This window comes from Hyposmocoma kahamanoa, unplaced genomic scaffold (assembly GCF_003589595.1).
Source record: "Hyposmocoma kahamanoa isolate Upper Pololo Valley unplaced genomic scaffold, ASM358959v1 92, whole genome shotgun sequence".
NCBI lineage: Eukaryota > Metazoa > Arthropoda > Insecta > Lepidoptera > Cosmopterigidae > Hyposmocoma > Hyposmocoma kahamanoa.
Window position 1 is genome coordinate 16,350,316 of NW_020654748.1, and position 13,597 is coordinate 16,363,912.

At 34.9% G+C, this 13,597-nt stretch overlaps 1 protein-coding gene across 1 annotated transcript; it reads left to right on the forward strand.

Moving 5' to 3' along the window:
• The first annotated feature begins 7,972 nt into the window (after window positions 1–7,972).
• On the forward strand, window positions 7,973–13,592 carry LOC113236883 (prisilkin-39-like). Its single transcript, XM_026473095.1, has 3 exons — window positions 7,973–8,163; window positions 12,562–12,703; window positions 12,921–13,592. The coding sequence occupies exons 2-3, from the start codon at window positions 12,562–12,564 to the stop codon at window positions 13,388–13,390; spliced, it is 612 nt and encodes a 203-aa protein (XP_026328880.1). The 5' UTR covers window positions 7,973–8,163; the 3' UTR covers window positions 13,391–13,592.
• Window positions 13,593–13,597: the final 5 nt, after the last annotated feature.

The following is a 13,597-nucleotide window of genomic DNA, read 5'->3' on the forward strand; positions in this document are numbered from 1 at the left end:
ACAGTCTAATGACATACGGCATTTTGCTTTGGGGTAATGCCGCCGATATCAATAGAATCTTTGTCCTGCAGAAACGTGCAGTTAGGGCAATTAACAATCTGGGCCCCAAAGTATCTTTGAGAGATAAGTTTAAGGAAATTAACTTTCTTACACTAGCCTCACAGTACATTTATGAGAATGTAATTCATGTTAAAAGGAATAGTAATTTATTTATGAAAAATAGTGACAGACATAACATTAATACGAGGAATAGAAATAAACTAGCTTTTGTTGATAGTCGTCTTCACAAAGTCAAAAAATCATTTAAGGGGCAATGTATACGCTTCTATAACAAGATTCCGGTTGATATACAAAATTTGCCTTTCACGAGGTTTAAAACTATAGTGAAACAAAAACTTTATACTAAAGGTTATTATACAACTTCTGCGTACTTGGATGACAAAAATCCGTGGTAGTAACCCGTTTAGCTCATGTAGGTAGTCTCGATCTCTGATGTTTCAAATAAAAAAAATATTGTAAATGTTATTTACAAAGAGCAACGCAGTTTCTTGCTCATTCTTCTCAGGGGAATCTGCCTTACGAATTAGCGGTAGAGTTTAACTATTGTGACGATTTCAAGTGTAATAATGCTTACCTATGAAATAAAGATAATTTTGAATTTGAATTTGAACATTATTGACATTGATTCGTTTATTGAAATTGGTCAACGGAATGTGGGTCAAATCCAATAAACATATTGGAATATTTTTTCAAAATTGAATAGTACTACTACTAGGTACCGCTTTTCCGACAAAAAAGAACCATCGAAATCGGTTCACAAAACAACACAATACATACACAGAGTACAGCTAAAAAGTACAATCAAAATATAAAAAAACATTATTCATATAGCAATAGGTTACACATTAATATAATTACTTAATATAATTTTATTTTAATGTCATATTCAAATTTTTGGTAAACAAGAATCATTTTATTTCAAATTTGAAGCTGAGCAGGCAATCATTAAAATATCCAAATCCTATAGCCTATGATATTGATTATAAGTTTTAAGTAATCGCGTAACATACACATAAAAAAATACAGGCGAATACCTTTTTTTGAAGTCGGTTAAAATACTTATAAGTTATCAACCGACAACATCTCCATAAAATTTTTATCTTTCCTTTGATCGAATTTCAACGTAGTGTAAACATGTTGTAATAAAACTTTGGTAATAAAAGTAAAATCGAAGATAAAAAAACCCATAATTTTAAGGGAGTATACCTAACAAACACATGGAGTAAACAAATAAAATGACAGTTAATGCTTGCAATAAACACATGTAGTGGTATTGATATGGTAAACGGATGCGGTCAAATCAACAAAACTTTACCAAAATCTCAAAAAATGTAAAAAAAACACTTCGAACACGCTTATAGCCCAGTTAAACAAAGAAAAAAATAGTAAATTATACCAAAAATGTAGAAGATTGTGAAATCTAATAACTACTACCGAAGTACCCCTTTCCAACAAAACAGAATCACCGAAATCGGTTTACAAATGTCGGAATTATCGCATAACATACACACAAAAAGTCGTCCTCCTTTTTTGAAGTTAATTAAAAATAAACCTACTAATCTACCACATCAATAACATAATAATGAAAATAACACAGATGTTTTCGACCCCACATTGGTAGATAATCGACTTCGGGCTTTCGTGACAACCCTGTTCAAAATGTTAGCCATGACCATGGAGCACGCAAAGTTGAAGTGCGTATCGCGACCTTGCAACGTATCCCAATACCACTACACATAACGCGTAGTGTGCTGTGCCGCAAATTATCACATTTTGGCGAGGAAGTTCGGAAGATGATAAATCTACGTAGCTAAATATTGCAGTCATCTGTACAAAATTGTATATCTATCATATAATATAAACTCGTCCGTGACATTACTAATCTTGCAATAGTTTTTTTTTATCAAACGTCAGATGTATTTTAAAGAGACAAGATTTTATTAATGGTTTATACAAATGTGTATTTTACAAATACCAATCAGGACTATACTCGCTTAACAAACTAATCGAAAAACCACTTTGACTCTGGTGGACCTGTTGGCAAATCGCATAAGACGAAAGACGTGACGTGTTACTATTTATACTTCTACTTTTACTATTTTTAACGACATGGCACCGCAGTCAAAAATTTGGCAGGCGATATATGCAGATCATAGGAGCAGTGGTAGCCCAGTAAGAGAATGGTTGCTTCTCAATTTAGAGGTCGAAGTTTCAAATCCCTGAGACGCCATGTACGTACTATGACTATATTTTGTAAGTTATTAATTAGGTACCTACATTTCGTCTACATGTCGTCGTCGTTTTGTAGAAAGGGCGAAAGAGCCATTCTGAAAAATGTTTAGTAGTAATACCTCTTACTAACGGTGAAGAGAAACACCCTATTGAAACCTGGAGGTACAAGAAATATAAGAACCTATACACACGGCGTATTTTATACGCGCTGACAACGCACCTTTTACGAACGCGCTTTGAACACGCGTTTACGGCGCCGAAGATGTTCGAAAAGCAGATTGTTGCATTTGTATCGATTCAAACGTGCGAAAAACGCGATACAAACGCTCATTCGAAGCGCGTTTGCATCAAAACATCGCGTTGCAAGACTGAGAAAGGGGGCAGGGGAAAAACGACGTTTACATTTTTTTCTTTTTAAAATCACTAATAAAGCTAGCGTAAGCAGTGTTATCTATACCGACGCCAAGGTGCTACTATTGAGAGTACGCGCCGTAAATGCCCGTTTCACAAACACGGGTGAAACGCGCGTTTACGGCGCTTATGAATTTGTGAACGTGTGCATAGGTTTACTGGCTACGACTGAATCTCGTTTGAATCGCGTTAACGCGCGTCATCAGCGCGTCCTCTGCGCGTCGTCTGCGCGTATAAAATACGCCGTGTATATAGGCCCTAAGCCCTCCTTGCACGCAACTACGTGAGCTACGCTAAACTAAGTTAGCTTAGCTGGCATACTTGATTGTATGCAACTACGTGTGCTAAATTGCGTTAGTTAACTTCGTTCGCGGTGTGGCCTGCGCTTGATGCGCGAGCAGGATGTCGCGACGGTATTCTTTGGCATGCATAAGGAAACCCGCTGCATATTTGCCGTCAGTGTGCGCTTGCATGTAGGGATGCTGAAGGATCCCTTGCCATACCGTCCCGCTAGCGGGCGCCGGTCTTTAACCATTTTCAAAACTCGTGCTCAGTACATACAAAGGTACTTGCTAGAATAGTAATACAAGCGGACAAAAAGCACAATTTCACGCCGTAGTACCACGGCAGTCATGGTCAATTTATAAACTTCATAACTTGGCTAAGTGCCCCCTGTAACCATTATAGTGTTATTTGTCTACCTAATAGTTTTACTATGGTGTTTATGGTAACATTGTGTGTTTTCCGGTTTCACTTACTGCAAACTTGCGCAATTATGTCGTCATAAGTAATAAAGCGCAAACCGCTTTAAGCGTAAATTCGGTTTTTCGTCTCAAAAGCGATATGGCAATTAAAGCCTCAAAATCATATTGTAAATTTAGTTCTTATTTAATTAAATAATGGAAAAATGGAAAAATCAAGGTGTTAATGAGACTTAAAATAAAGTGTAAAAAAATGGAAGTTTGCTACGTTTAAATTAAATTCAATTTCTTTTGTACGTACAAAAAAAAACGTAGTGAAATCTAACTGTATGTGTTACTTGTACAGTGTCCCCGACTGTACCTACCAAAGAATAATATTTGACTCTACACTATATAGTAATAGCAGAGTATTATTACAATATGGTGTGTAAAACTGTGGTAACAGGTAGTAAATGAGTATTATGTAATTTTTAACACCAAACTCACATTAAAATAACCTGTATTTCATGGGTAAGTAACTTACGCTAGAAATCTTCACATTGATTAATCTGTACTACTCATTCATAAAGCAGGTTCCCTTAAAAATAATCAGTAAGAAACTTTGGAGCAGTCCTGGGGTTGCTCTTTGTAAATAAACGATTTCATATATTTATCATTTACAATATTTATTTCAAATATGTATGATAGAGCAATCTGCAAGAGCTAAACAGATCAATACCACGGATTTTTGTCATCCAAGTACGCAGAAGCTGTAAGTATAATTCAAACTGTAGTAGCAGCAGTAGGCTACTTAAATTTTGTGTATCACATACCTACGAGAAATCAACTTACATTCAGACTATATTGCTTGATACCTCTTTTTAAAAGAGTCGAGACCTGATAAATATTTCCAGCTGAACAACGTATAAGCGTTGATCAAAATAACATTACTGCAGAAGTTTCAGTAGAAGTAGAGCTCCTTGTGATAGAGTTCGTCCAGAGAAATTACCTTACCTATTTCTGCCGCCAAGTAGTAATATTAGCATTACTGTGTTCCGGGTTTGAAGTGTAACCTTACACTGCTGGTGAAATTACAGGCACATGGGACTTATCAACTTATGTCTCAGGGTGTCGGGCGTAGTGGTTGTGCCTCTCAGATCTTTGCGATTTAAAGCTCTGAGTGGCACTGCAACTGTTATGGATAGACGTGTAGCTTACCATCAGGCGCACGACTTGTTCGTCCCGTCACTTGATATCATACAAAAAAAAACAAAGTAAAATATGTATTGAAAATAATTAACATACTGTTCCCACGCTTAGAGTCATTTCTATATACCGACTAATTCAAGTCAACAACTGGAATGGAAAACCACTTAGATCTAAGTGTAAACTTTATAACCTAGGCCTAAACAATGTCATCTAGTGTTGCGGATTACTCCCGATCGATAACAATACAATTGCTTTATACTTAAGTTTGATTTAATTAATGTGCCAAGATAAGCTCCTACATCTCAATGTTTATTTTGTGACCAGGTCGAGGCTATAATATAAATACTTTTACTATGTATTTGTAGTAAAATATAGAACACTTCAGTTGAAGCCTATTGAAATTCTAAGTTGTAATTTTAAATATTTCAGAACTTTCAAAAGATGTGACAGACAGATATTAATAGGTACATAGAATACGAATGTGATGGCATGTGACATAGAGAAAAAGGTACATACATAGTACGATTTATCAAAACACAACATTTTTAGGTACATATATGTGGAACGTACATTAATGACGATTTAATGCTATTATACTTCGATTTTCTTCAGCTTTGGGCAGAAGGAAATTTTGGGTTATTTTATCAGGCACCATTATATTCAGTCATTTTGTAAACAAAGCAGTACCTTGAAATAAAATTCTCAAATATTTTAACTACCTTTATGTAATTATTACGTTTTATTTTACTCGTAACAGTTACTATTGTAAATTACATAAAAAATTTATGTCTTTCTACTTAATCTATGTATTTCAAAGATTTACACTATACAAACATTGAAGAAACAGAGCTTCCAAACATTAAACGGAAACTTTTTATAAAATAATAACATAATTTATTATATTATCCTGTAATTTCTAAAATTCCATTTGTCATCAATTCTGAGGCTGTTTTTCTTTGCTGTAATTTGTTGACTGAAGAAAAAGTTTACGATCACTGCGTCTTTGTTTACGTTTTTCCTAATCCCATAAAATTAAGTATAGTAGAATGCAACATCAAGTACATCGTAGCTTATCCATAAACTTATAGTATCAATGATGACTTAGTTACAGTGAGGTACACCTTATACCTACCTCAATTAGTTACTCAACACAACCTGCCCATGTTTTTTTTATCTCGTACTCTTAAACGATTGCCTTAACGGCGTTAGTCACTGTATGTATATGTTTTCCCGTGCTAGGTAGTTTCAATTAAGCAATCCCAATTAGGCGACGTAAACGTAAGCATTGTACTTGCTTTTGACGGTGAAACTAAATAACTAACCAATTGTTTGTACTAACCAATTGAGTCTGAGAAACTTGGAATAAATGATTTATTATTATTATTAAATAAGCAGAAGGTTTTTGGATGTTGCTATTGGATATTATTTTTGTGATGTTCAATAACATACACGTATCAGTGTATTTCGAACACAGTGCAGTGGGCAAAACCAATTTATAAAATTTTTGTGACTAGCAAGATATATCGGATGCTAAGATAAAAGCGATGTTATTGAAGTAAAAATAAATTAAATGAAAACACAAACAACCATACATATCACCTGGCTAGAAACCAGGAAAATTTCTATACTATAGTATAGTATCAACCTGAATAACAAAATTAACTCCGAGGGCTTTATCCAGAATACTTGTTGCGAATGCAACAGAATTCGAAGCAGTAACAAAACGCTCGTCAAGTGCGCATTATACATAGGCCGGGGGTTCTATTTTGCACCAATCAACTAACACCACATAAATTTTATTTTATCCCTACCACATATTTAATCTCCGACAAGAGTTTAGGTCATAGTCCGCCACACTGGCCCAATGCGGGTTGGGGACTTCAAAGGTTTTGAGGATAGTGAGCCTTCTTCTACGTGCAGGTTTCATCACGTTGTTTTCCTTTGCCGAAAAGCTTATGGTATATTTCAAATTATATTTCGCACATAAATTCCGGAAAACTCAGTTTGAGCCCGGATACGAACCTACGGCCTCTGCTTGAGAAGTGGTAGCCTCATAAGCCACGGCTTTTTTAATCTCTATATATTTAATATAAATACATTCATAATCTTCTTTAATTGTTAGTAAATTTGCTGCCAGTTAGAGGACATGAGACGCTGCTGAACGGTTTTTCATATTTACATTAGCATATGCTTACCAACCATTTCTTAGCGAAGGAGGGATGGCACATCTTCGTGACCTTCCCATCGACCGTGAGCCAACAGACCGTAAGAGTAATTCAAGACGTAACGCAATCATTTCACCGATAATTTGTCATAGTAATGCTTCCGTCTATTCCGCGAGTGGAGTAAACATGTAGTAAATAAAATTATACATAATGCCCTTGTTCCTCCGTATTTTTAAAACTTTTGGAGGCCGAATAATGTTATGGACTTTTATTTATGTTACCAATACGGTTGGATTTAAAAAAAAGGCTATACACATACATATGTTTTGACCTGAAATTATCTTTTTTAGAGACCGCAATTTGTATTGTTTTTGTTGAGACAATTTTTTTATGTAAGACAATAGTATTGCATACCGAATTATATTTAGATACTGTTTTATAAGTTTCTTGTTATTTTTTATGTTTATTTGATAAAAGTATCAAAATTGTTAGGAGCTTAGTAGATCTTGAAATATTACATTAATAAAATAAATAATGATAAATGACGTTTAGTCTTATTATAATTACCAAATTTGTGGATAGACAGGTAGAAGCCCTGTACAAAAATGGCTATAACTGTTTTATATTACTTTCTGTGCATATTATCTCTAACATTTCGAATGTAGGATTTGAATCCAGATCATGGATGAATTTAAAAAACAAATACGCATTCTAAAAAAATACGATGTTACACTTCGAGTGTTTCAAAATGGCCATAACGACTTCCCGCGAAAAAATATCACAAATATTAACAAAAACTTACAATTTAAGATCTGGCAGTGTGGGCGATTATAATCTTCGGCCAATTCTAATCTATGGCCAACTTTAGTCAGTCCCGAAGGTTGAAAAATTTTACTTGATACTCATAGGTCAATGTAGGTCATATGTAGGTACTCGAAAACTTCGCAAAAAAAATTATGTATATGCACATAATGTGTAGGCTCTATAAAATTATGTGTCCTTACTCGTATGAGTAAGCACGAGATCCGAGTTTTAAACTTAATGACCACCCAACGCCAAAATTGTTGAAAACTATAACAACTTAATGGCCATTTCCTCATTGCATTATAGAAAAATAATGACACAATCATATCCCTTGCGAGTATTGTTATTTGTAGGGTGACAATGCGTTGCGTTGTTCTGCGTCATACCGTGATACCATCCATAAGAAGGCCGGGCTGCCTACAAACGAACTCATTACCTCTGAGTGACCATTGTCAATTATAAGACAAAAACTCCCACTGTTTATAAAGGTCTGTAAGTACGTGCGCGCACGCAGAGCGCATCTCCTCTCAAAACGCACTACCTGTGTCTGTGGCTTATTCTAAACTACTGAGGACTTTACAACTGAATCTGCGATAGCTACCGTAAGTACCAAGAAAAGTAAATATAAATTATAGTATTTAGAGAATGTAAATAGTCAATATTAAATAAAATGTAAATAGGATTTAAATATGTAAATTTACAAAACAACTAAAAACGACTAAACATTTTACTAATAAATACACACATATTTACAATAAATATATTTGAAATCCATTTCTCTTGACCATAGATATTCACCTATACTGAAATAATAAAATATTAAAAGATTATAAATCAAAAAATTAAGCATAGTGAACAACTATGGTTACGTTCATATACGTAGATACATAAACTTACAAATGAAGAAAATCTTTAAAGTTTCCACAAATTAACTAAATCGTAATTATCAATTGCTACACAATGGAGATGAAACAATTTTTTGGTCAGGGCTGACCACGGGACCAGTAGAGCTCAAACATTGGTTGGTTTAAAAAAATAAATATACACGATTTTAGATCCTGGAAATTTTATTTCAATAAGCCGTAATCAATTATCTTTTTTACGTATATAAGATGGCCGTAATTAACAAAATTTTAATAATTCCTAAGATGTCCATGTCATAAAATTTAATTAAACATATCATATATTAAATTTGCTATGATGTATCTTTTACGTGGTTGTAACATTTCCTTAACTTTAAGATCAAACAACAAAAAAATTAAGAATAAAATTATTTGAGCATAGAAGTTCGATTGTATTTTGTAAAGTCAAACTAAATTATACGCTATGAAAAAAAGCTGTTTAATCAGCTTTTATCTTTAAATAATCTTTTGATTCAGAATAAAGTAGCATTATAATTCAATGTTTTTGGAATTCTCAATTCTTGATTGAAAAACCATATAGACCTGCCAGATTTTTAGGGACGATTCTTGTCATCCATTCGAATCATTTTTACTACGTTCATGCACCCCTCAGAAACCAGGAAGAAATCCAGTTGTAACATGCATTTAAAGCGAGTATTTTTTTTTGTAATATCAAGTGACGCGACGAATAAGTAGTGCGCCAGATGGTATAAACTACACGCCTGTCCATAACAGTTGCAGTGTCCTAAGAGCTTTAAATAGCAAAGATCTGAGGGGCACTGCCGCTGCGCCCTGATGGGCTTATGACTCAGGGTGATACCCTGAGTCATAAGTTGACATGTCCCATGGGCCTGTAATTTCACCAGCACCCTTACCCTTCAAAACCGGAACACAGTAATGCTGATATTACTGCTCGGCGGCAGATATATGTAAGGTGGCAGTACTTCCCTGGACGAACTCCTTCACAAGGAGCTGTACTGCTACCATGTGTTAGATACAGATGTATGGAAAGACTATATGAGTCTAGACTTTTTTTTTTTAAATGTTATTCCATAGCATTTAAGTTTATTTGAAAAGAAAAATCCCTAGAGTTCCTCGCTCGTTCTTCTCAGAGAGGTCAGCGTAGTCATCGAGCAGTAGCTTAAAAAATGACGTTTTCAAGTTTTGACGTTCACTATTATTTGTTAATCTGGGTCAAGTGGATGGGTACAAACCTTCGTAGCCAACCTGTACAGTAAAACAAAAAAATGCCTTAATGTCCACGGTTGACACTTGTATTCTGGTCTGTGACTTAAAATACAACTATTATCACTATTATCCCAGCTCAAGTAAGACTGAGCTATGGATGACAGAAGGCATCAGAAGCCAAAAACAAACGGAAATACTTGCAAAGGAGCTATGACCTGCAATGAAACACTGCTACATAAAAATATGTGTTCCGGGAGTACAAGTCTGTTACATCAACATTCAGGAAGCTATGGGGCAGTAGTATAAGACACTAAGAACATAAGCCTGCCACTACAAGGCACGAAAAGTACAAAACGGTAATAATTAGTAGTCAAGTCATAGAGTACCGCTTCGGTCTTGAACCATGATAATGAATCGCTGAATAACCAAGCATGCAACAGTTGTAGGTCAAAACACAGGCGTGAGAACGTAACAAAATGGCAATTATTTCCCCGAGGTTCAATGCTAAGATATTTACATGAACCAAATTGGTTTCTACACCAACTTTAGTAAAATTTTAAGTTTTATTTAATATTAAATACGAATTGCAAAAGCGCCATGAGTTATGGACAAAAAACGTACCTACATATACATAAGATCCTAATCTGATATCATCTTTATGCAACTTGTTATTTTTCGTAGTATTCTTGATAGAGCAGTCGTGGTCTTTACGGAGTATGTTCCTTACAGGCTTATGAGGCTCGCCTCAACCTCACGATACCTCGGAGTCCACTAATAGATCTCTCTATTAGTGGACTCCGAGGACTCCTTCGTGTACACTTGCAATGGACCGCCCCCTGTAGATTTTAATTGACATCGGTCCATCTCGCAGTTTAGTGCCCTCTATTCTACTTTAACAAACCAATACACTGTAATATCAAAAACAGCATTTTCACAAAAGGCTGCAACAAAATTTGATTGTAATTGTCCAGGTTAATAACATAAAAAGATATATTTAAATTACTTTGTTATGTAATAAAGAATGCTATCTAGACAATATAATTGACTTTGCAAAATAAGCTATTTCTATTTGAAAAACGAAAAAAACATTGCATTGATAACAGCTGCTACATTCTTGTTCTAGGGAAATTAAAAGAAACTGCATGGAACTAGCAGTGTTTTGGTTTGACACGACAAGACGCTGTATCTAGTTAATATTCAGTCTTGACTGCACTTAATTTCAACTTAAATTCAAAAACTTTACTTGGGTCTTGGCTACATGATACTAATCTCTATAAGCACTGAGAACTCGCCCTGATTAGTTCTATATTAGGGGTAATTAGGTTCTATATTAATAATAATAGAACCTAATTACCCCTAAAGTGATTGTCTTGTACTTATACAAACGCTTCATATCATTTGTATTCGTAAAAATGCAATAATTACACTGATATCACTGCTAATATTAGTATTATATTAGAAGTTACAAATAGCGATGTAATTATTACAAATAGGAAAGAAGCTTGTATATTGTTTACTACTTGCGTGACAAGACAATAGATACTATTTCAATTTTTTCATAATACATAAATAGAGTAGTTAGCGTAACTTTATTTCATAACGATTTCATTATATTTATTTCACGCGTGTAGCTTACCATCATGCGCACGACTTGTTCATCCCGTCACTTGATATTATTAAAAAATATATAAAAGAAAATAACGAACTGTGACGTAGAAATGTGATGCAGCGTTTTCCTTTATTTTTTCTCACAATTTAATCATATTGATTTATTAATCAGTAATTCTATATAGCAATTTATCTAGTGAAAAGTTAATGACAAGTTATTTACAATTCTAAAATAAACTTTTTGAAATATTTTTATCGTGTCGACCCCTACACACTATATTTTTTAGCAAATTACACTTTAAAACGTCGTTTGATTTAACTCTCCTACTCATTCGTAAGGCAGATTTCCCTGAAGAATGAACATTTGTACACTTTGATAATTTAAAATATTTATTTCAAACAACAAAGCAAACCAGAGCTAACTGGATCACAACCACGGATTTTTGTCATCCAAGTATGCAAGAGCTGTGTAATAAATCACCTTTAGAATAAAATTTTTGTTTGGGTAGCGAAACAAAATACGGTGAAACAACATACGATGGTTTTAACCTAGTGTATGGCAAATTTTGAATAATTTTTTACCCATAAATTTTTAAACTTTGTGAAGGTTGACTGTCAAGAACATTCGCTTTATTTTTATTTCTCGTATTAATGTAATCTGTCGCTATTTTTCATAAAAATAAATAAAAATATGCTCTTTTTAGTCTAAGAAAGTTAAATTCTTTAAACTTCTCTCAGACACTCTGGGACCCGGATTGTAAATTGCCCTAACCACACGTTTCTGCAGGACAAATATCCTATTAACATCGGCAGCAGTACCCCAAAGTGACGTAATATGTCATTTAACTGTGGAAGTAGCTAAAGTAAACCAATCTAGAGATTTTAAGTTTTCGTATAATTTTATCGCGTATACTGGAGAGCTAAGCCGTTTCAATAACTTGCTTATTTGAACCCCATTGCATTGCAATTTAGCATCTAAAGTTACACCTATAAATACAAGAAGTGTTGTCTGTCTGTCTGTGTCTACAAGAAAATTAAATTTTTCGTTGTGACCGTCTGTCTGACATTGGGAAATGTAAATTTCACACAATTTGTTTTTTTTTCTCATTAAGCAGTATTCTCGTACCGTCGACAACGACCCTATCGCCATGTCTTGTCTTCTTAGGACTCCCTTTGACATTGTTCGACTTGATAAAACTTTTTTACATTATGTACAAGTTTTTGATTTTGTATTATAAACACCTACCGCCTTCTTATTATAAATAACAACTGCATAATTGAGATGATTCTGTTCATTTACAGATGGCATCAAAACTCTTTAAGTGTTTGGTGGTAGTGTTTGGATGCGCGTGCGCTGGCGCTGCTCCTGCCAACGAAGGATTGGAGAAGGCTGATGTGCAACCAGAACACGAAAAGGACGACTTGCAAGCGGCGAGTTCTTCATGTAAGTTCTTCATTGTTTGAACTTCTCTGGCTAGTTGATATCAGCAGAAATTTCGCGTCCGACATCAAAATACATTTCTCAGATTTATGTATTATCGACTATTCAGTAACTTTAGGGACAAAACTATATCAACCCGTTACCTTAGCAATATATAGGAGGACCTGTACGGTGTTGCTCCCTCCTTTTAGCTTCTTTAAATCTCTGTATACATTTTCAGACTATGTAAGCAGTGGTTACCCAAGCAGCTACACCGGCTATGGAGGCGTGACGGGTTATGGCTTCGTCGATGACAAATACAACTCTTATGACAATATTTACGGCTCTAATGGCTACGGTAGTGGCGGTTACGGGGGATACAAAGGCTACAGAGGTTACGGCGGTGGATACGGCCTAAGTGGCTACGGCAGTACTGGCGGATACAGCGGTTATAGCAGATACGGCGGGAACGGCGGTTATGGCGGTTACGGTGGTTACGGCGGATACGGCGGTTACGGCGGCAACGGCGGATACGGCGGTTACGGCGGCAACGGAGGACTAAACTCCTACTACGGTTACGATAACCCTGGCTATCAAAGCGGACTCCACCTTGGTTACGGATATTATGATAGGAAACCTTATGGCAATATTTACAACAGTGGAATCACCCCCAGTTTAGTCACAGGCTATAGAGGTTATTCTAGGAGATAATTTGTTAAATTTACCATTCGCAGTAAGGATTCTATGATTGATATAGATAATGTAATGTACTCGTATTCTTTAGTTTATATGCTAACCAAAGTACCTTCCAAAGTTACCTTAAGTAATCAAAAAGTATAATAGTAAAGTACATACAAGAATTTTAATAAACCCCTTATGACTTGCTTTGAGGTTTTTTTGTACCTTCGTAATAGTATA

Bases quoted from the DNA above. Each gene is read 5' to 3' on its own strand.
- LOC113236883 (XM_026473095.1), top strand. From the start codon at position 12,562: ATGGCATCAAAACTCTTTAAGTGTTTGGTGGTAGTGTTTGGATGCGCG. The intron at 12,704-12,920 runs GTAAGTTCTTCA...ATACATTTTCAG, and splicing joins GCAAGCGGCGAGTTCTTCAT to ACTATGTAAGCAGTGGTTAC.